At 39.7% G+C, this 23,545-nt stretch overlaps 2 protein-coding genes across 3 annotated transcripts; both read left to right on the top strand.

The window, feature by feature from the left end:
• The first annotated feature begins 986 nt into the window (after window positions 1-986).
• Window positions 987-2,428, top strand: rbp7a (retinol binding protein 7a, cellular). The gene is made up of 4 exons (XM_062392428.1): window positions 987-1,150; window positions 1,449-1,627; window positions 1,752-1,853; window positions 1,987-2,428. The coding sequence occupies exons 1-4, from the start codon at window positions 1,078-1,080 to the stop codon at window positions 2,044-2,046; spliced, it is 414 nt and encodes a 137-aa protein (XP_062248412.1). The 5' UTR covers window positions 987-1,077; the 3' UTR covers window positions 2,047-2,428.
• Window positions 2,429-5,843: 3,415 nt separating this feature from the next.
• ube4b (ubiquitination factor E4B, UFD2 homolog (S. cerevisiae)) lies at window positions 5,844-22,870 on the top strand. Of its 2 annotated transcripts, XM_062391591.1 has the most exons (29): window positions 5,844-6,154; window positions 7,184-7,403; window positions 8,718-8,853; window positions 9,296-9,383; window positions 9,714-9,858; window positions 9,948-10,173; window positions 10,387-10,857; window positions 11,759-11,863; window positions 12,967-13,108; window positions 13,481-13,581; window positions 13,774-13,888; window positions 14,228-14,311; window positions 14,770-14,826; window positions 15,622-15,738; window positions 15,882-15,980; window positions 16,075-16,188; window positions 16,579-16,777; window positions 17,329-17,467; window positions 17,570-17,669; window positions 17,860-17,987; window positions 18,166-18,264; window positions 18,420-18,655; window positions 18,771-18,897; window positions 19,006-19,150; window positions 19,457-19,591; window positions 19,770-19,961; window positions 20,180-20,354; window positions 21,452-21,598; window positions 21,719-22,870. In XM_062391591.1, the coding sequence occupies exons 1-29, from the start codon at window positions 6,131-6,133 to the stop codon at window positions 21,781-21,783; spliced, it is 4,131 nt and encodes a 1,376-aa protein (XP_062247575.1). In that variant the 5' UTR covers window positions 5,844-6,130; the 3' UTR covers window positions 21,784-22,870. The 2 variants fall into 2 exon arrangements, with proteins under 2 accessions (XP_062247575.1, XP_062247574.1); XM_062391590.1 differs by lacking the exons at window positions 10,387-10,857; window positions 11,759-11,863.
• The last annotated feature ends 675 nt before the right edge of the window (window positions 22,871-23,545 follow it).

Below are 23,545 nucleotides of genomic sequence, written 5' to 3'. Positions count from 1 at the left end.
TTTGTTGTTTGTTGCAATGAGGGTATTAGATCAGATCAAAACCTGAATATTATAAGGTCCAATGCAAATTAACCAGGGTTAAGGCTGTGGCTGAATATCAGTCAAATCATGATTTGATGTCTTTGTCATGTGCCGATGACAGAATCCTTGCACATGTGGTGTCTTGTCTGGAAAACAACCCAGACCAGTTTTTGCAAGTAACATTGTGATCAGTGGACCTGTTTGCTGCTGAGTGGAACATACAATATCTTGTGTGTTTGACAATGTGTTGATTTCCTGTCAAAGTGGAGATGTCGAAACATTCCCCACACATGAGGAAGTAACTATCAATTAAATTTCTTTTTACTTTGTATGCAAAGGTTTGTCATGTTCCCTCAGGCCATCTTCATAAAAACTGCAGGTGATTTTCCTTGATTTGCATTGAAGCCCCAAGACAAGTAAAAGGTTAAAAGTAAGGTTAGAGAATACTTTGTGGTGTAAGAAAATAGTAAACATTAGATTTGATAAACTGCTGTGGCAAACAGGAAAATCCTCAGCATTGATTTAGAAGAACTGGGAGTTGCCCCTCAGTTCTCCGGCAGCTTGTTCCACATGTGAAGCATAAAAACCTGAACGCTGCTTCTCAGTGTTTAGTTGTGACTCGGGGTACAGTACGCAGACCTGTCCCACATGACCCGAGGGGTCTGGATGATTCATAACAGTAGATCAGTATAGACCAGAAATTGATTTAAGACCTTAACTAAACCGTTCAGTGATTTCTAGGACAACTAAGTTTGTGGGCATGTGTGTTCAATCAATCTGTAACCTTATATATAATTTCATGTAATTGCCCAGTGGAACCAGTCGGACACGTCTATCTTCCTCATCTCCACACCCTGGCAGTGGTGTGAGTCCCGCCCTAATCCTCACATGAGCGAATGAGACTTTAGGACACTCCTGACTTTATTCCTGCAAGTCTCTCACAAAAGAGAATTGCGTCAGCCTCTTTTCAGTAGAATGTGAAAACATTGAAAAGGGAGTTGATGATCACACTTTATTCACACGTACGTCTCAGGAGGAATTAAAGAGATCAACAAAATGCCTCCCAGCCTCTGTGGCTCATGGGACACCTTCAGCAATGTCAACTTTGAGGGCTACATGATTGCACTGGGTAAGACCTGTAACAATCTTATTTTATTTAAACATTATTCTCTGTATTGAATGACTTGAGATATTTGCATTTCAATCAGAAAAAGTAATTTAGGGGTGAAATGCATGCAGGTACAACATTACACAAGATTAATTACAGCCCTGGGTGTGAGAGGCGTTGCTACTCTGGGAAAAACACATTTGGCTGTGTTGTTGTATCAGTGCTATTTATGAAGGAGACAAATATGCGTTGTCGCCTTTTGGTGAGTTTGTCGAGGAAGATTTGTTCATTCAGGCGAAACACAACTTTACTATTTCAGGCATCAGCCCTTGCTTAAGGAAGATTGCTATGAAGCAGAAGCTGAGGAAGGTGATTGAGCAGCAGGGAGACCAGTTCATCATCAAAACGCTCAGCCCCCTCCGAAACTACACCGTCTCCTTCCGAGTGGGCCAGGAGCTGGAGGAGTTCACCAAGGGGCTGGACAACAGACACATCAAGGTGAGCATGGACGGGACTAATTATTGCAAATGTTTTGCAGATCTTGCAGTGTTTTTTCACTTTTATTTCTGGGCTGCTGAAACTGCTTTGTGTTGTGGTTTAATCTCTGTCTCGCTCTGTGCAGTCACTGGTGACATGGGAGGGCAATAAACTGGTGTGTGAACAGATCGGAGAGAAGAAGAACCGCGGCTGGACTCACTGGATTGAAGACAACAAGCTACATCTGGTAAGAATATGAACACAGGCAATTCTTTATATTACACAAATCTAAATACTGAATAACTTGCCCCCATTTATATTTATTGTACGATTTTAAGGCATTGCATTAATTCTATATTTCTGTGACCCTTTGCCCACAGGAGTTGTACTGTGAAGGAGAGGTTTGCAAGCAGGTTTTTAAGAAGAATGCGTCGGAGTGAGGAAGACAGAGAGTTGTATAAGGAGATGAATGATATTTAGTGTCAGATCCACTGACCTACAACAAAAGAAATGCTTTAAAAGTTCAGGTTGTGGTTTTTTCTCTGTAATGAGTCATCATTGCTTAGTTCAGGCAGAATATAACCTCTCGGGTGTGGATGTACACCAGTAGATGGCATCAATGCATTACTTTAGTCAGACTACATAGGTCTGCAGCTTGCTGGTGCTGGCCTCAAGTAATACATATAAAGAATGAAGAGTATCAAGCATGTCTATTGTGCCTTTCAGCTGGCTGAAAAATAAGCCTTTATAACTAGCCTCTGAAACTTATTGTATATCAGAAATCTCGTTTGTACAAATTATAATAAATAAATTTTCTTTGCAGTGGCTTTTTGCTCTTATTCTGTTATTTGGTTGAGCTATATGTAAAATAAAAATCTTGGGTTCATGCGAATACTCAATGTACAGCTTTTGTTTTGGAATCCTGTGAAAAAAAAAAAAAAATTGAAAAAAATCTGAAGTGTTCTGACTTATTAGGGCCCGAGCACTGAGAGGCACTGACAGAGAGTGAGGCCCTATTGAAATTTTAAAGCAAATCGCCAACCTTCTTGTTGGAGAACGACCACTCTACCTCCTTGGCCACAGCAACCTTTTGTTAACAGCAACAATTGGATTACCTGCTCATTCCCATGAGATACTAAGCACAGGAAGAAGATGGACAAATAATTGTGTGTGTGTCTGTGTCATTCTATGCTGCTTTTGATACACATTTTAGAGAAAACCATTGTATTTTCTACTTTACTACATATATGTGACAGCCTTACTTAAAAGTTACTTTTATATTTTTGGATTTTAGTTTAAATTATATTTTCTTATTCCATATTATTTTTGTTGTTTTGTTTTACACACTCCTGTCTTAATACTAAGTATAAAGAGTAACTCCTTGGTTTCTGCGACTCCTCTTGCACATTTAACACAAGCTCAATATGGTACAGTACACGCTACGTTATGAGTATAGCAAAAGATACAAGATAAATTTTTTTATCCCAAACACATGCACAGACACACTCATGTAATTGAGGGAAATTTGCTTTTGAAATTCTGCTTTTAACCCATCTGGTGCAGGACACACAGAGCAGAGAGTGATGTCTGTTCAACATTTTCCTCTTAGGTCATGTAAAGCAATGAGTTACATGCACTTTTCATTCTCAGCAGAGGGGGACAGTATTGCTCAGGAAACTACTGCTGCTTCATCAGAGGAGAAACTTCTCAGGTCACTGAGGCGAAAGATACTGTGTGAATACATTAATTCACAGGCTGTCAGTACTTCAGCAGCTACTGTGGGGGTCAGAGGAACACTGCCGATTTGTCGTTTTCCTGTATTACCTCATTAATACAGGTACTTTCATTTGTCATGGTTGATTTGGCCTCAGAGCTTTGCCGAGGTCACCTAAGTCCATACACCAAAACACTTAATTCCTAATATGTGTGTGTGTGCGTGTGTGTGTGTATAGCCACAGTGTTTGTAGAGGCTTTAAGGCATCAGAAGATTGTACTCTGCGTAATTCCTGGGACAAAATTTCCCAATCATTTAACAACTAATAAATAGCTTATAGAGGCTTCAGAATAAATACACCTACTCTCGCACTTACATTGTGAAGAGGTAAAAGAAAAACACTTTGTCAGTTAGTCGCCCTTGTCTCAAAAGGTAGGAAGGGAGAGTAGGTATGTCAAAAAAATACTTATCTTTCTGAAACTTCTTAGGCTCATATTATCAAGAAGACATTTTTGTCAGTATACTTACACATACCTTAACAGTGGTCTGAAACCCCTATACACCAACTAGATAGATATTGCATTAATGTGGGTATACCGTAGGACTCTGTATATTCTCTATATCAGATTATTATTATTTTAAAGACTAAATACTTTAAGTAAAAGTAAAAGTGATGATTTTTTTTTAACTCTTCTTGAAGAGCGGTGAATGACAAACAAATATTATACAAATCCAAAGTGGATCACTTATGTGTTATACCTCCTCACGGTGCTCGCACAATACATAAGCAACACATTGATGTATATTTAACCTTTGCTCTATTTTTATTGTTGAAAATTGTATTGCAATAATTATAGTTTGCCTGTTTTACTGCACAGTTGTGGTGTACTGTGATATTTGAATTTGATTACAACACGTTCATGTTGGAGTTCAGTAGATGGACCAGAAATGCACAGTATACAGGAGGATAAAGAGTTATTACTCTTGTTGAATAAAATAACAATAGGTAAGTAACTATTCATTGCTGCCATTATTTGAATTTTAAAATGTTTTTAATTTGATCTATATTGTATGTAAAGCATCTTTGCGCTGCATTTTTCGAAAGGTACTATACAAATAAAGTGGATTATTACAGACTGTATGTTCAAGAAGATTTATTGTCATTCAACAGACTACAGATATTAAAGTATTATTGCACATGAGATAATTTGAGTCTGATGTAAATATCAATTGATTATAAGTATTAATTAATGGTTCTGTCAACCAACTGCACATGTTACGGATTATATATAAAAGCCTTAACAATCAGAGATGAAGTGCCTGACAGAGCCTGGATGGTGACAGCGGGGTGGTGAGAGATTCCAAGCCGCTGGAGTCCCGCTCTCCACGGCCAGGGGCAGCGACTCTCCTCGGGCTGAGTGTGCGGATGGAGGAGCTTCCTTTAAGGTTTTGAGACGCAATGTAACATGTCACTAAAAGCAGGTTGGTTATAGTTGTGAAGAGGAAGAAGGGGACATTAATTCCCAGTGTGTTTGAATTAATTTAATTATTTGTACTATTATTGTTATATTTTTTTCAATTTTCTAGTGTTTTCTTTTCTCTTTTTACAATATTTTTATAGTTACCTGTATTTTGAAAGTTTGTTTTGTTTTGTAGGAGCCTTGCCTTAATTTAAGGAGTCATTTGTTTTGCTACTGAACTTTGCTTTGCTTCAATAACTTGTATTGTCAATTGAATAACATATACGTTTACTAAATTAAGTTGTGGTGATGTTCTGTGCTCAGGTCCTGTTACTTTGAAGCTTTATATGATCTTCAATGAATTTGGTTAGGTGGTGACCTGATAGCTGAATGGTTAGGATGCACATACTATGGTCATATATGAGCTGTGGTTTCTATTGTGATGTAGTTTGTTTTTTAACATGATCCTGAACCATCCACCACATCAGCTTGATTAAAAGATCATTATAATTATTAGTATTAGATGGTTGTTTTTACATGACCCTGACTCATCCACATTAGCTAAGCATTGATTCTACTCCCAGAAAATCCAAACCAATTTAAATTAAGTGTATCTGGTTAAATCAGACACATTTGCAGATTCACTAATATGCAACTATTTAAGTGGCTGTACTTTTGTATCCCTCTGGAGACACTCTGAGCTGTTTGACCCAGGGGGATGCCCGATGGGTCAAACTCCCAACCCTGAAATTGTATTACAAGTAGGACATTCTACAGTCCATTTTTCTATTCATAATGAAGGAATATAATTTTTTTTTTTTTCTCATCTCATTACTATTATTATTTTCATTGATCCCAGACAGGAAGTGAGTGGTGTCCCATCGAGTCCAATAAAACCAATTGATGGATCATTCCCACTATTACTTTAATGGATAACAACAGGATGTGTTGTTGCCTTCTTCGACTAACATGTTTATATATAACACCAAGTGTATCTGTGCAACACAATGAATCCTCACACACCTCCCCCTGTATCCTCTTAAGTCACGTGACGCACTGTAGAACCAAAATGGCTGCTGTTGTATTTTGACGTATAATAGACAGCTACTTTTCTTTTTGTTACACTCTGCCTAGGAAACCAGCAAACGAGAGACTTTCTGGAGGAGCCGCGTCTCGACGACCTCAGCTCACTTCAGTCCTCGTCTCTATCTTGAAGACAATCGAGACTGACACGTATTCGTTGAACGATTTCGACTATGCATATTTAGTCTCAACACAGGCTAGCTAGCTGGCTCTGGCTGGCACACAGTGAGGCAGTTGAAAGTGAAATAGCGAGCTAACTTAGGTGCGATGGAGGAACTGAGCGCAGATGAGGTAAGGTGACAATGAGACGAAAAGGCTCATCAATTCACTGCGCATGCCTCGTTTACAGCCATAACAATTTACACTAAGATTTATAAAGTCCTTTCTTATGACGTCCAGGCGAATTGTGCTGCTTCCAGCCGATATGCTATTTAGAGCTAGCTCAGTCTTTTTGGAGAAAAAAATAGCATCCGCGATAAAGAAAACATGCCAGATTTATTTCAACCGCAGCTTTAAACAGTATGTGTGTTTGAGCTGAGCCAACGTGTACCGTGTTTATTTACGAGACGCCGATAATTATAGAGAGTGGACAGACTTGTACGTGAACGATTGTGTCACGGTTGCTAGTAGGCTAATTTGAATTTAGCCGGAGAAGCACAATGCTAACTAGCTAACGTGATACTAGGGGATTTTCAGAAGCTGACCCGTGAGTAACACCGGCTTTATGTAACTCAATTGACCTCTGACCAAACACGCATTCTATTGTTTAATCCCTCGGGTTTATTTTTCTCGTTGTATTTTAACAGGTTAGGTTATATTTTTGTTTGGCTGCTCGGTTGCTTTTGGTTGATCCTCTTGCGGTAAGCTAGCTGACAGCTGCTAGCGTTGTTTTGCTAACAGTCAAAAATTAGCCTGTGAGACGACTCAGCATAAAAAACACACCGGGCCACCATTGTGCAATGAACTGTGGGACGACTTCTGTGGTCCCCGAGCGGCTCATCGTGAACCAGCTACCTTTCTGTCGAAATTCTTTTCTCTGAGAAACCATTAAACCGTATTTAACGTCCTCAGCTGAGTTGTGACGAACACTCGTCACATTTGACATTGTTCGTAATGTAGGTTATGTTGAATCTGTTTCAATCTAATAAAATACAACAAACAAATAAAATAAAATCATCACCCATTTCCTATTTTGCCACGGTTAACCTTGCCAATCATTTCCCCCGAAATAAATAAATATTGACAAAAAAATGTATATTCTCTTTTTTAAATTTAAAACTTTGGTTGAATATGTAAATTCCTTTGGTGTATTTATTTCAGATTCGCAGAAGGCGGCTGGTGCGACTGGCAGGGGGACAGACGTCACAGCCCAGCACCCCTCTCAGCACACCCCTGACATCCCCACAGAGAGAGACTCCACCTGGACCCCTCCATGGACCCTCAGGTGCTGCACCCCAGCCCCTGCCACCAGCTGCCTCCCAATCATTGGGGCTGAATGTCCACAGTGGTACCCCTGCCACATCCCCTATGGGCACCTCTGGTGAGAACTGAATAATATCTACGCGTTGCTCTGGGACCTATTTGTCCTTAATTGCTGTTATCGCAGGCTATACTTTAATTACACAAATTTAGGTTTGATGTTGACATCAGATCAGGATTCAGGCATCTTAGCCTGGTGGTCACCACAGAGTTTTAAATGTTAGCTTCTTGTGTGATCTGTAATCTTACCTTATCAACCTACACTAATTGGTTCGAAAGACATTGTCTCTGAGGCTTTAAAGATAAACATCCCTGTTTGATTCAGACTGTACACAATACTGAAAAGGACTTCTATATTTATGACACTAGTATTTTAACAGAAAGATTCAGCCTTGCATCTCGGCTCTGATGAAAACAGAAGCAGGTTGTTGTCATCACAGTGTCCCTATCTGGTACCATGTGTAGGCCCTGCTGTACAGAGTGAGAATTGTTGCCTCTCCCTGTGGGATGCTCTAGAAAATGCACTTGCCATTATGGATGGAGTACCAGTTTCATGTCATTGTATTCATAGATGGGCTGGTGTTATACAAAAGTAAATTTTTAAGGCCACTGCTACTTTTCAGAATTTATTCAAATTTGTTATCTTCTTCATTGCAGTTATTTGAGCCTTCACCACATATCAATGTGTTTGTAATGACACAGCACAAGGGTACACAGTGTTTATCTGAGTTAACAGTTGGTAATGATATGATTGTTGTGCATTCAGGAGAGAGTTGTTAATTCCAGGCCTTCATCCACAGTAAGTTCCTGGGTGTTAATCAGCTTTCTCTCTACGTGTTTGCAGTAATGAGGGCTTATAATGGTATGGAACACCACAGTGATCTTAAAAACACCAATCTACGCTAGTGGGACTAAATTAGTCTTTTTCCATAAACACCAACCCTTGCATCAAATATAAAGCTTTAAACTGGTGCTTAAAACGGTTTAAGGTTAATATAGTGTTATAGTAAATGGTCTGTTTTCTTTAATAACAAACAATTACAGTTAAGATTTATAAAAACAAATCTAATTAAATTCATCATTGAAGGATGAACATAATAAGACATGATGGAGTAAAACCCAATGCAAAATGAGGAAAAAAACTAAATGTGTAATATTAAGAGGAGATCTATAGTAAGATACTATCTTCATGAACCGTTTTTTCTCTTTTTGAAAAAACAGAAAAGCAAACAAACAATAAATTTAAACCAGGCACACAATATAACTCATTAAGAAAAACACCTATTTAATTAAGACTTATGTCAAAATATTATGATACATTTTATAATTTTATTATGCTTCAGAGGTGCCTAGATGTGATGTGTTGCTTTTTCAGGGGTGGCGTATGGTAGTCAGAGCAGCGAGGGCGTCAGCTCCCTCTCCAGCTCCCCCTCCAACAGCCTTGAGACTCAGTCCCAGAGTTTGTCCCGATCGCAGAGCATGGACATCGACACTGCCTCCTGTGAAAAGAGGTAAACTATGTGAACTGTAAAAAAGGAATAAAGGTTGTTGTAAAAAATGTCACCTCCATAATGTTGAGCAGAGGTTTTGTTTAACTTTAATTATATCAGATACAACAGATTCTAATAATGACAGATTTTCAACCCAACTCAAAAAAGATAAATTATAATGAATAAATTGTATGATACTCAGGAGTTTGTTATGATATAACATTATTGTCTTTCGTTTTTGAAGTTTCAGTTTCCTTATTCTCTTTTTTTTTTATATATAAATTATAAACAGAAATTTAGATTTTCCTATCAAGGCCACAAGATTTTATGAGATCTGGTAATCAGATTTTTGTAAAGGAGATGATGTGACACGTCAAGTAGATCAGTGAGGTTTAAGTGTTGTTGGTCTGATAAGGGTTGAAGAGACTTGATGAGCAATGCATCCCTCTTTTTTTTCTTCCAGCATGTCCCAGGTGGATGTGGACTCAGGGATAGAGAACATGGAGGTGGAGGACAGCGATCGCAGGGAGAAGAGGAACTTGACAGATAAGGTAAAGAGCAGCGTACAAAAAAAAAGAAGAGTGTTTTATCTTTAATTAATAGGCTGACTTGACTTTGATCAAGCCCATCTTCAGATCAAGTGAGTTTTGAAATGAGTGAACACTACAGCAGTCTTTCAGTATATACAGGAATATGATAGGGGACTTTCCACAGATGCTATTTATTTCCACTCCCTCTTAGATACCTGTGACTTGACAGACCAGGGAGATAATGACTATAATGACAATCAAAGTTATGCAAGTTCTCTAATGACATTTATGCTGCGAATGGCTCTGGGGTGTGATCAAACCATTACTGTTGTCTCTACTTCATCTTGCCAGGAAACCTCTGCAAACTCTGATGTCTCCGAAGAGCAGGCTCTGCAGCTCATTTGTAAGATCCTCCGCGTATCGTGGAAGGAACAGGATAGAGATGTCATCTTTCTCCCTTCACTGGCGACAGAGTTCCACCAGAACCCTAAAGATGGTATGTTACTGAGCACCATCTTGATTTCTTAAAATGTAACTGAATGAAAATAGTAACTTGACTGTTTATGATTTTTTTTCTTTCCGTAGCATACTCTGACTTCAAAGACCTCATCGGCCAGATCCTGATGGAAGTCTTAATGATGTCCACCCAGTCACGTCACCACAACCCTTTTGCGAGCTTGACAGCCACCTCTCAGCCAATTGCAGCAGCCAAATCTCCTGACCATCGACTGACACTGGTGCAGCCCTCCAGCCTCGGTGGCAGTCCCATGGGCCCCAGTGCAGGATCCTTTGGTGCCAGCTCTCTGTCCAGGCAAGTACCTTGACTTAGTACTATGAGCCGTGAAGACTCCTAGAGACAAATCAAGGCTGTGGATTGGTTGTCATCTGCACTTGTTGGTTTACAGTTTGATTCCGCCATATGTGTGCTTTCCTGATTTTCCTGATTTTGCCTGGGTCATGTTTTTCAAGACATTGGTGTCTGATTATTTTTTATTAATGATCAACTTATCAATGTTGTCCACAGTCTGTATGGGTGTGGTAGTCCTCACCCAATGTCTTTGGATGCAGCAAAGAGGACTTCTCCGTCTCTTCCCTCCCCTACTACACCTTCTACCCCCTCTACCCCACAATTCATTGTTCCCCACATTCCACCTGTTACTGCTACTCTGAGACACTCCCTCAACCCTCCATCTGCCCCCCTGCCTATCTCCCAACGCTATCGGCCCTACTCTGTCACATCTTCCGGGGGGGCTCCTTCCCCATCCAGCTGGGGAAACAGAGGAGTTGGTTTCTTTGAACCCTCTCCGAGCCCCGCAGGACCCTCTGTTCCTCCCAACACCCCAGTTCCTGTGCCACCACTCAGCCCCCAGTCCGTCTCCATGAGCTCCCCTGGGGCTCACAACCTACCCTCCTCCACACCCCCTACCACGGTGCCCCCTTCTCCCAGATCGAACGCTCGCCAGACTGCCTTTGGTTCCAGGATCCCACCATCTAGGTATCTCATCTGCAATCTGTGTGCGAGTTTGTGGTGCAGTGGCAAGCAAACTAAAACCTTAACTTCTTGTGAAACGCTATTTGGTTTTCAACTAAATATTTTTTGTTGCATATAATGCTGCTTATATTAAGTTTCATGTAGGCGGTTCTAATCAACTAAAGCTAACAATTATCCTTTCGCAGAAACATTTAAATAAAGCCAAACAACAACCACTGATATTTTAGCATTTTTGTTTTTAATCACAAGTTAAGAGAAATGGAGAATTCTAGTAGTAATAATACAAAAAACTAATCAACAGTATTTTGTTTATTACAAATACCCAAATCGTGATTAATGTCTGGGGAATTCAATATTAACACACACATAATCAAATCTTATCAAACTCAATTACATTAGCTGATTTAAAAATGCTAATATATTGTGTGTTCAGGCAATTTTCAAGCATTTCAGCCAGCAATTTTTAAGATCGATGGAGTCCAAAAGACTGACCACTTTAGCTTTCAGGTGACTGGGAAGGTGGTCCTCAACGATATCATTTTAAAAGTGATAACCCTGATATTAGATATAATTAAACCTTCTGCTTTACGCTTCTTGGCATTGGCTTTCTCAAGAGAAGTTGTATGAGAGGTAGTGACACTCACTTCAGTTATTAGTTGAAAGAATGGTCTGACAGTACATAAAAGCTGCAAGCAAAATGGCAATAAGTAATATTTAAAAAGAAACCGCACAAGTAATGTTTTTTAAGCAAGCATGCAGCCTTCAAGCGTCCCTTTTGTAGAGATTCCCTTCTTCCCTGTCCTGTCTTTATTTTGATTACGTCCCATCTGTCTCCTTATACTTGCACAACAATCCTCTTCTCTTCCATTCTTTCCCCTCACTCCTCCTGTCCTCGTCACATCAGCCCCTTGTCGTTCCTGTTCTTTGCCCTGTCTGACATGTCTCAGGACAGCAGTGATGAAGAGTCTGAGGAGGAGGATGATTTTGCCCGGGTTCAGTTTGGGTCCAGGTACACCGCTGCACGGTGTGTTCATGTGTGAATGCTTGCTCAGTGGTGGGCCCCCGGAGGCTTTACGACTAACGGTGCACAAACAAACCAGTGAAGAGTGGTTAGCGTTAAACTGATGGAGGCCTAGCTAGCTTTGAGATTGCTTCACCTGTTTTTTCTTCAGAGGTTTAGTCATAAGTTAGGGACTATATAACTTTTGATGTATGATATGATCATAAGTTATACATTTTGTCTCAGCCGACAGAGATCCAAGTCTTAAATATGCTGCTACAGAATAAAGAAAATGTTAATTATACCATTCTTGGTCTATTTATTTTAGATTTATTCTGTATTGTCTGCTGAAATAAATTTTTATCTGCATGAATATCCTCATTACACTTCCATGTACAAGACAAGATAAATGACTCGTAACCCTGAAAACATTTAGGGGAACATTTCAATATCATTTAACCCATACACATTGTGACTTATATGTGACATGGAGACTTGTGTGTACATGAGTTTCATGCATGATTAAATTAGAACTAGTACTCCACTTCTCTACTCTACTTCCACTTAGTCAAATTGTCGATCAAACTCCAAGCTTTAGTTCACCTTGCATCTCATCTTTATTCAGGAAAAAAGGACACGAAAAACAGAGCATTGCTATTTAAGGTTTATAACAATAATCTGTTGTGCCTATTTTATATTTGAGCATCACGAACTGTTGTAACCCAGAGAGAAATTTATTGCTGCCCTCAAGTCAGTGCTTTGAAGCAACTCGCATGCTGAATTTGCAGTTACAGCTGACCCCTAACGGCAGTTTAAACTCACATCACCACTGTTGTTAAATGTGCTGAATCATAATATTTGCTTCAAAGACTTGAATATTATTATTATTATTTTATTTTAATTATTTTCCCAGTACTGAGATTGTGAAATGCTGTCACTAATGCCTTCATAGTTTGTTTCTTTCAGGAGCCTTGAGAATGGGTTTGTGCTTGTTAACTATACATCCATGATAATGTTTGATGCTAACAGAACATCTCTCTCTGCTGTGCTGTCTCTTGTACTGAAAGAACCCCTCTCTGTCCTTGTTTCTGTGTTTGCCGTCCTGTTTATAGTCTTGGTGCATGTGGAGGAGGGATGTCCTGCGAATCAGCCACCGACCGCTTCACCATTGAAGCATGCAAAGAGACGGAGATGCTGAACTACCTCATTGAGCGTTTTGACAGTGTTGGCATGGAGGAAAGGAAAGCTCCCAAGGTAGCCCACTGTCTGCTAGACGAATAAATGTCTCAACCAGGTTGTGTTTAGAAAATCGATGCCAAAAAAGATAAAGAAAAAAACGTTTTTTAGAGATTCTATTGAAGAGTTAAGATGTTTATTCATTTTTAGCACAATAACCCTTGTGATAATAAAAACTGATATTTAAGGTTCTTTTACGCTTATTCACTGTCTGAGAACAGGGGAACATTTTGTACTTCGGAGACTAGCTGCAGGGCAGTTGGTCTGGAAATGAGCGGAGGTTTTGCTCATCAATTCAACAGAATCTGCAAGAGTTTCTTTGACATTGTCAGCGTACATTTTTATCACACCTCTAACATTTCTCTCCTCTCTTCCCCGTTTTTCCCTCAGATGTGCAGCCAACCAAATGTCAGCCAGCTTCTCAGTAACATTCGCTCTCAGTGTATTTCTCACGTTGCCCTGGTCCTGCAAGGCACCTTGACCCAGCCTCGGTGAGCAAAGCCGGCCACGTAGTGTGTTTAGTGTTTTGGCTGTTTTCTTATCCGTCTTTATATTTTTGTACATTATGTCCCTTTTTCTTTTATGAGTCTCCATAGCAACAACTCTTCACCTTGCCTCCAGACAGATTATTTATTTCTTTATTTATTGTCACCACTCTGCTTCTGTTCGTTTTCTGCATGCAGAAGCCCTCTCCAGCCTTCTCTGCTGGTACCTTATATGCTGTGTCGGAACCTTCCTTACGGTTTTATTCAGGAGCTGGCACGCATTACCCACCCCGAGGAAGGAGTGTTCAGACAGGTGCGGAGCACGTCAATCTATTCTTTTGAAGATGTGTTAATACTAATTCACCACCAGCAGTGTATAATGATGTGCCGCACATATAAGCACTGTGTGGGTTGATGGTAAAACTGTACTGCTAAGTCGTCAAGACTAAAAAAACGCTGAAATATAGACATTTACCTTATTTTAGGTCATTGACTCTAAATCAGCTGCATGGAGATGAAGAAATTGCTACAATTCAGGCAAATGAGCAGTCATCCTTGAGCTGATAGTTTGCTGGAAATGCAGTTTCCAAAGTTGAAACGGCACTAATAAAACATGACATATTTACCATCGTTCTGTATCTTTATTTTTCAGATATTCATTCCTATCCTCCATGGGCTGGCTCTTGCAGTTAAAGAATGTTCTTTTGACAGTGACAACTTTAAATTCCCGCTCATGGTAAGGAGATGTTTTGTCCTAGTCTGATCTACACTGAAGTACCAGACACACATTCAACTCTTGGATGGGTATTCCCAAGGTTTCTTTACAATCTTATCTAGAAATTTAGAACAAAGATGTAGCTTCTACTTAGCATCTATGTAAGCATACCAAATCATTGGATACCAAAATCTCATTTGGGACATCTGTGATTTTGGTGAAATTAAGTTTATTAAATTATTGTAATTTGAGCATTGTATACTCTGTTATTGTTAGTCAGAGAAATGTTTTTATGACAAAGTAACTAAAAACCGTAAAATCATTAACTGATCCCAAACTTACTGTTGTAAATGCTGTAATTTTGTCATGCAAAAACCACATTCATTGTTTATACAAATAAACCATGTTACTGGATTGATCTGTACATAAAACTTGACTATGAAAAAATTGTAAATTTGCATTGTGTTTTGTTTTTACAGGCATTAGCGGAACTTTGTGAAATTAAGTTTGGAAAGACTCACCCAGTGTGCAGTTTGGTAAGATACTCAAGTTTACTTAAGTTAAAGAATGACATAAGGAGAGAAGTTCTTCCTGTGGATTATGACGCAACATGGTGTTTTAACTTCATTGTTGCGGAACAAGCGATGCCTCTCTTATCCAGGCAGCACATACATATGAATTCAGGTTATTATAAAGATCTGTTCTACGTGTGAGTAATTAGAAAAGAGCAGAGGAGGAGAGTTGCTTGCTGACCAGCATCCAGGAGGCCTATGGAGGCGGAATAAAATGACTGTACATTAATTGTAATCGAAGTTAACGTTTTTTAAATGATCGTGATTTAAAGTCCTATTGCTGAGGCCTACATTTAACTGTTCATCACTGTGTCCCCCATAGATTATTTAGTATTTCTCTAGTTTTGTCCATTAACTCTTTTAACAAGACTGGAAGTTTATTTTAAGTCTGGCTCTCATCTTTGTTGTCTGTACCTTCCTCATACCAACATACCAAGCTTTCATCAGCACATACAAATATGTTCTTTTTGTTGTCATGATGGACTTCTTTCTGCTCCGCAGATGCATGGCAAAACTAGATTCATTGTGAAATGAAAAGGACTGGGACATTTAGCTTCTAGTTACTTAAGCTGAGTGAGCACAAAGGAATAGATTGTTCAGTTCATTGTATTCCATGGTCGTCGGCTTAAGCTTCTGCTGATTGGTTGTTACTCGCTCCACTAGACAATTTAAAATGTGGTAAATGTTTATGACTTGACAACACAAAAAACCTGTGGACCTATATGTAATCTGTGTCTCTGTCCTGGCTCGTCTTTGCAGGTAACGTCGCTGCCTCTATGGTGTCCCAAACCTCTGAGCCCTGGTTCTGGCAGAGAGATCCAGAGACTGTCTTACCTGGGAGCCTCCTTCAGCCTCTCTGTGTTCGCTGAGGATGATGTGAGTTGCAAAATGAACAGTATACTCATTCCTTAAGTTCCTCCCAAAAGCTGTTTCTGAAAATGGACACTAGCGAGACATCAAAATTGCCACTAGGAAAGTTGAGTTTTGTTGATTTGTAATGTCTCATGTTTTCCTTTTAGACCAAAGTAGGAGACAAATATTTCTCTGGCCCAGCCATCACCATAGAGAACACACGAGTTGTCAGCCAGTCATTGCAGCACTACCTGGAGTCAGCAAGGGTGAGTCTCCACTTAAATATTTGAAATAAACATTGTACCCATTGTATCAGTAAAGAATAATTTGTTAAAGTTGTGTGTTCTCGTTCTGTTTTAGGGGGACCTGTTCAAAGTTCTTCATAACATCCTACTAAATGGAGAGACACGCGAGTTAGCTCTTAACTACATGGCAGCTTTAGTCAATTACAATGTGAAGAAAGCTCAGATGCAGGTGAGTAAATAATATACAATTGTGTATCCTCATCACACTTAACACATTAAGAAATACAGTACTATGAAAACCGATTCACTTTTATATTATGGCATATTTTTTGTTTAATTGTAAACACATAAAACTAGATCAAAAATCAAATACAAGTTTTTAACGAGTTTTTGGTATTTAGCAAAAGCTCTGGTATTGTTTTGTATAAATATCAGCCACCTGATTTTCCTAAAACTAGCAAAAGAGTCAAGATAGCAGACCAACTGTAATGTAAATGTGACATCTACAGAACCTAATAGATCACTTTGTTAACAAAACTTAAAACATTTTGTCATAGTTACCGTCTTTCAATCAGGTTGTATCAACATCTTTTGAACATTCCATTCTTTATTCTCTCAGACCGATGACAAGCTGGTGTCTACAGATGGCTTCATGCTGAACTTCTTATGGGTGCTGCAACAACTGAGCATGAAGATCAAGCTGGAGACAGTGGACCCTTATTACATTTTCCACCCACGCTGCCGCCTTGTTGTCAGCTCAGAGGAGACGCGTCTAAAGGCCACTATGGAGGAGCTGAAAAGCTGGCTGACTGACTTGCGTAAGCTGACATGAAAAAACATGGATGTGTGTTTGTGAAAAGTCTCTGTAACATTATGTTTTTTTAAATGTTATTTTCTTGAAGTATTCAGCGAGTCAGTAATTATTATTATGCTTCGCTGTTGCAGGAATACAAGTTGAATAAATGGTGCTTAACTACTGCCATTTGGCAAAATCTGTTATTGCACCAGTAGGAGCCATTTTGCATATCTATCAGTTCTGTGATTCATTCACATGCCAGATTTTTGACATGATTTTTTTTTTCATAAACAAGCCAAATAATCTCAGATGAGTCATGCTTGTGTTAGTGTTGCTGCATTTCCTCATCTTCAAAATAACAGCAGCAACACATTCAGTACTGTAAGCAGTTCACGTGAAACGCTACGATTGAAACAATTAAATAAAATCTTTGGAAACATGATATAATCTGACAGATTACACTTACTGTGTTTGTAATGGTATTAAAGCGGATGAAGATCTGGCAGGCTGCCTCTGACTGATGGTGTTATGGGCTTATTTATTGGAAATAATGAATAATATTTGTTCAAACAGACGACGACCCCAACAAGTTCTCAGAACCCAAGTTCCCCACAGAGTGTTTCTTCTTGACACTGCACACCCACCATCTGTCTATCCTGCCTGGCTGCAGGCGCTACATCCGCAGGTTGCGAGCTATCCGTGAACTAAACAGGTACACACGCACGTATGAACACACACATCCATATGAACACACACACATTCAAATTTTAAGCATTCCTATCGGAGTAAATATGGCTGGCTTTACCCTTTTTAGGACTGTAGAGGAGCTGAAGAACAGTGAAAACCAATGGAAAGATTCTCCCCTGGCCAGTCGTCACAGAGAGATGCTCAAGCGCTGTAAAACCCAGCTCAAAGTAAGTTTCTCAGTCTTGTGGATGCACCCACTTCCCTTCATTTATTGATCGGACCTTGGAGAGTGATTTAAAGGGACAGACAAATTCTCCTCTCAGTTCACTATGCTAAAATGCTGAAACTTGCAGGATTCTACAGCAGAGCATATTTACAGAGACTTGATCCTCATCATGTGTGACTCTCTCCTGTCAGAAACTGGTGCGAGCCAAAGCTTGTGCTGACGTGGGCCTTCTGGATGAGAACCTGCTCCGCAGATGTCTGCAGTTCTACAGCACAGTTATTCAGCTCATTCTCCGCATGGTGGACCCTGCCTATCCCAAGTGAGCCACCAGGCCAATGACTATGTTTCTCATTGCTGTGATTTTTATGTAAATGGAACTTCTGTGGCCCCATACAGAGGGATTTGTTCTTCTACAGTCTTTGCTGTCTATCAAGCTGTGTTTCAGTTCACGGTAATTTTTAAATTGGTAATCATATTTATTTCTTCATCCCTTGCAGCATTAACCTGCCACTGAACCCTGAGATTCCCAAAAGCTTTGCTGCTCTCCCCGAGTTCTACATTGAAGATGTGGCTGAGTTTCTGCTTTTTGTTGTGCAGTAAGTTCTGATCGTCGCTCACAGTAATTGTCATCAGCAGTGAACCGTTACTTTCAAAAAATCTGCATCCACACAGTGGACAACTAGGATGGATTTGATAGACATTTTGGCTTGTTTAATCCCATATCCAACTTTACCCTCCTCCTTTGTTCCAGGTATTCTCCCCAGGTTTTATATGAGCCATGTGTCCAGGACATTGTCACCTTCTTGGTGGTGTTCATCTGCAGTCAGAACTACATCAGGAACCCCTACCTTATCGCCAAGTTAGTGGAGGTGCTGTTCGTCACCAACCCTGCTGTACAGCCCCGTACTCAGCGATTTTCCGAAATGATGGAGAACCACCCATTGTCCATCAAACAGCTGGTCCCTGCCCTCATGAAGTTCTACACAGGTGAGTAGTACGTATACTGCAGGCCGTAAGGATGATAACGTTTTTAGTCGTTATGCAGCTGAGCCATACATATTTTTATTATCATTTTCACCACAACGCTGTCTCCTCTGTTCAGATGTTGAGCATACGGGCGCCACCAGCGAGTTCTATGATAAGTTCACTATACGGTACCATATCAGCACGATCTTCAAGAGTCTGTGGCAGAACATTGCCCACCATGGAACTTTCATGGAAGAATTCAAGTGAGGTTTTTTTTTTAAATATTATGGTCAATGACAAAAACTATTAATTTCAGGTCAAATAGTTTTCTCATTTGAATTTCATCTTCTGTTGTTCCTACTCCCCTCTAGTTCTGGAAAGCAGTTTGTGCGCTACATCAACATGCTGATTAACGACACCACCTTCTTGTTAGACGAGAGCCTTGAGTCCCTGAAGCGTATCCACGAAGTTCAAGAAGAGATGAAAAATAAGGAGCAGTGGGAGCAGCTACCGAGGGTCAGTTCTGAAGTCGTTATGACCTGAATATTAAAATTGGCCACTATTTATAAGTTTGTATATGAGATTATATTACTTCATCATAATAATTACCCTTGATTTGACCTAAATGCTGCATTAACCTGTAATAGAAGGTGACAAAAACTAAACCAGCTAAGAAAAATTTGTTACAAGGTTACTGGGGATATTTTGAACTGGAACATATTTTCATCTTAACTCGCCACATTTATATCTGTGCTGGGATGTGAATCTAGAGGACAGCCATGGAAGCAATAGTTTTCAAAGTGTTTTCCTGCCAAACTTCAGGAGCAGCAGCAGAGCCGCCAGTCCCAACTGACTCAGGATGAGCGGGTGTCTCGCTCCTATCTGGCCTTGGCCACAGAGACGGTTGAAATGTTCCACATCCTCACCAAGCAGGTCCAGAAGCCTTTCCTCAGGCCTGTGAGTGTTGCCGCCCCCACTGGACATTTTGTAAAATGGTCACAATTGCAATTAATGTATTCTAGGCTATAAGATGAGAATTGCGTTGTCAACTATATAGTAATGGTAAATGCTACATTATCTGCCAGGATCCTGACACAGATTAACTATTCTAAACAGTGGCTTCTTATTCATATAGGAGCTGGGGCCTCGTTTAGCTGCTATGCTGAACTTTAACCTCCAGCAGCTCTGTGGGCCAAAGTGTCGGGATCTGAAGGTGGAGAACCCTGAGAAATACGGCTTTGAGCCCAAAAAGCTCTTAGACCAGCTGACCGATATCTACCTGCAGCTTGACTGTGCCCGTTTTGCTAAAGCAATTGCAGACGACCAGGTTGGTACTGATCAAGTATATGTATACAATTTATCACATAAATAGTGTTTCAATGAGTGAAAAAGTATGTGAATGCAATTGTGTTATTTTAATGAAAATCTGCAAGATTGGCACTTTAATGTTTTATGTAAGGAGCTCAAAGTGTTCACTGTAGCTTACCAAGTGGTACTTTGTCCATTTGATAGAAGCAAGCTCCTCTGTTGTTTGTTTCCGTGCAGCGGTCGTACAGCCGTGAGCTCTTTGAAGAGGTGATCTCAAAGATGAGGAAGGCTGGAATCAAGTCATCCATCGCCATTGAAAAATTCAAGCTGCTGTCTGATAAGGTGGAGGAAATAGTCGCCAGGAACTCCCAGTCTGAGATGGACTACAGTGATGCACCTGACGAGTTCAAAGGTGTGTTAGTTTATGTGTGTGTCTTTGTCCAAAGATTTAAAAAAGCCTTGTACTGTACCTTCAACATTCAAATCCCTTTATCCAGAAATGGTAAATTGGTTGAGGAAACGCTCTTCTTTGCTAATTTCCCACTTTTTTTATATACTTTACTGTCACTCCTATGTAATTAGGAAGTCCTTAGGCCTGCTTTATTTATTGATATATATATATATATCAATAAATTCAGTAATAAGTACAGAAGGCATGACTATAATACACCACAGAATTAAATAATAAAGGTTTTGTGGTAACTTTAGCCTCATCTAGCAAGTGACTGTTTGACCCCGAGCAGATATAGTCACTTACTAAGAAATCCTGTGACCTCAGGTCAGTCGGTGCAGACGGACACTGAAATGTGTGAAAATGCCAGACATTTGCAGGGGATTTTATAGCTCATAGAGGTCATATAGACGGCTTAGAGCGGGGGCTATCGTATAACCACAGACTTAATATAATCTAGTCCGAGAACGTGGCCCACATACCTCCTTTGATTCCTAGATACGCCAGCCAACCCACCACAGTTGATGGGAGTGTGCCGTACAGGAGGCTTGTGTATCGCCTTTCTGTGTGGTTAAAATCTCCCACGGCAGGTTTTATTTTTGTCACGCACAAGTCCTACTGTAACAACCCTGTGACATTTCAATAAAGGGCACACTTTATTGAATACTCTCAAAGGATATTTATTGGATGTTTTGATAACTGGTGTTTTGCTAAGTCCACTAATGTTGCTGTCATATAAAACTGAATTTTTGTGGTTGTGCATGTCACTGGCTCACATTCATTCATGCGTTTTGATGATGAAGACAACCCCTCTATTTAGATAAATGCACATCATTTGAATACTAAGCTTCAAAAACAAGGTGCAATCATTCAATTAGGTTCTCAACTTTATAACTCCTTTTTTTAACAAGGAAAACCAAAATGAGATATATATCACTCGGCTAGATGCCACTTGTGTTGCAAAAAGAACAATTTCTGTGCACAGATTGATTAAACCAGGACAGTTTATTGTTTTATTTTATTCTCTGTAACATGACCATGCGACTGTGTATTAACAGACCCACTGATGGACACACTGATGACTGACCCTGTGATTCTGCCTTCGGGGAACATCACGGACCGATCCATCATCCTACGCCACCTGCTCAACTCCCCAACCGATCCCTTCAACAGGCAGCCGCTCACAGAGAGCATGTTGGAGTCAGGTAAACCTACAATCCACAATGCCTTTTCGTCCCACTAATTGCATATCAAAATGTTCTGTTCTGTTGATTGTGAACATTAGTTTGTTAGCTGCTCCTCACAGTCTGTTGTTAACTCCACAGTCCCAGAGCTGAAGGAGAGGATCCACACCTGGATGAGAGAGAAACAAGGTGGACGGCCCTTTTGAGGACCGCACGCCACCAACGACTGAAACGTTCTAACCATCATCAAGGGATCGTCCAAAACACCTGAATTCAGTCTCACTACTACCAATGACAACTAAAAAAACAATATGAATGGGGGGGGAAGGAGACCTGATTTAAGTTTTTTTTTTATTTGCATTTACCCTTTTTGTCTCAAAACCATTATTATGGTTCTAAAAATAAAACATAATAAAGTTAAGACTTTTACGTTTTTTTTTCTCATGAGTTTGTGTATATATATAACAAAATATATACATATATTTAACAAGAGTTAGTTGATGCATTTTAATGCTGCGAGAATAAGTTTCCACCAACAGGTTTACTAGGGAGGGGCATACATCCACTTCACTGATCATGTTCCTTTAATGTTCTCATTTTGTTTTGTAATACTGTGTACATCGGCTTCATTAAAGAATTAGAATTATTTGGGGTGGGTGGGCGATACATTTGGGAGAGTGAGGGTGGGTTCTGATGACATTTCTAGCTCCCTTTGAGTTTTATCTATGAAGACTGTGACAATTAATGAATTTGAGTCCACAAAATGTATGCTGGTGTCCCAGAGCACACACAGTTTGTGCTTTTAGATGAAGTTCAGAACTGGGATATCCATTGAGGATGTAGCTAAACATAAACTAATCCTAAATGTTAGCTTCCTTTTGAGTAAAGTAAGAAGATGAGCAGTGGTTTACCAAGATACAGTATGTTCAGTTGTTCCTTTTAGTCTCAATTCCTCCCTGCTGACTTTAATTGAGTGAATTTACTTTGTGTGTGTGCATGGCCTCATGTCCAGATCCTCAGAAGCGCCTCGTGGACAAATGACCCTCTCTTAAGTGAAGTGAATGGATCATGAGAGAATGTAGCATGAACACCACAACCACCATCATAGGAGCACACCATCAAACGTCTGGTCTGCAGAGCCACTGACATCTCACCTCAACACGGTATCTTCAAAATGGCACTGTACCTAACTTGACCTTGTTGACCTTAACTGTACAGGAAAAGATTTCCTTTAACCACAAACTTGTTTTGGAAGCTAGGATTTTGAACTGAAATAAATGATGATGCACATTATGTCCCAACTCGTCACTGATTTCTTTCCTCAAAATGAACTGATGCAGTTCTGTTACATATCAATAAGTTGACTGGATAAAGAGTTGGTTATCTCTACTTTCAGCCTCTCTCCAGAAACCGGTCTAATTTATAAGTAAAACCCAGTTACACTGTTTTACAAGTTGGAAGAATTTAAAGGGAAACAATTGAAAGCAATTGGAAGATCCTCTCTCCAGAAACCGGTCTAATTTATAAGTAAAACCCAGTTACACTCTTTTACAAGTTGGAAGAATTAAAAGGGAAACAATTGAAAGCAATTGGAAGATCAGACAGCATTAGAGCACAACTCAAAGAAATAAACGTATGTATCAGATAAGAAAAGAGTAAAATGAAAGTTAAATAAAACATTACAATATGATCAAAATAGTCATTAAGATCTGAACAAGGAGAAAAGCACGTATAAAAACGGAGAGATTTAAAAGAAGTAGTTTGCCAGACGGATTTCCTTTGTCACCTGTGGTCCTCTGCCGGAACATAATCATACATATGATATTATTAAGCGATCACTAAAAAGGGAATTACATCGAGAGAAAAAAAGTACAAGGAAATATATTTTCTGGAGTGTTCTTTAATGTGTGTGTGTTTCAAAATAAATCATCTTGTACATCTGCAGGTCAAACAGGCCTTATGGCACTT

This window comes from Platichthys flesus, chromosome 7 (assembly GCF_949316205.1).
Source record: "Platichthys flesus chromosome 7, fPlaFle2.1, whole genome shotgun sequence".
Classification (NCBI taxonomy): domain Eukaryota; kingdom Metazoa; phylum Chordata; class Actinopteri; order Pleuronectiformes; family Pleuronectidae; genus Platichthys; species Platichthys flesus.
This window is presented reverse-complemented; position numbering and strand designations above follow the sequence as displayed.

Bases quoted from the DNA above. Each gene is read 5' to 3' on its own strand.
- rbp7a (XM_062392428.1), top strand. From the start codon at position 1,078: ATGCCTCCCAGCCTCTGTGGCTCATGGGACACCTTCAGCAATGTCAAC. The intron at 1,628-1,751 runs GTGAGCATGGAC...CGCTCTGTGCAG, and splicing joins TGGACAACAGACACATCAAG to TCACTGGTGACATGGGAGGG. The intron at 1,854-1,986 runs GTAAGAATATGA...CTTTGCCCACAG, and splicing joins AAGACAACAAGCTACATCTG to GAGTTGTACTGTGAAGGAGA.
- ube4b (XM_062391591.1), top strand. From the start codon at position 6,131: ATGGAGGAACTGAGCGCAGATGAG. The intron at 16,778-17,328 runs GTAAGCTGACAT...TTGTTCAAACAG, and splicing joins AAGCTGGCTGACTGACTTGC to ACGACGACCCCAACAAGTTC. The intron at 17,670-17,859 runs GTAAGTTTCTCA...CTCTCCTGTCAG, and splicing joins GCTGTAAAACCCAGCTCAAA to AAACTGGTGCGAGCCAAAGC.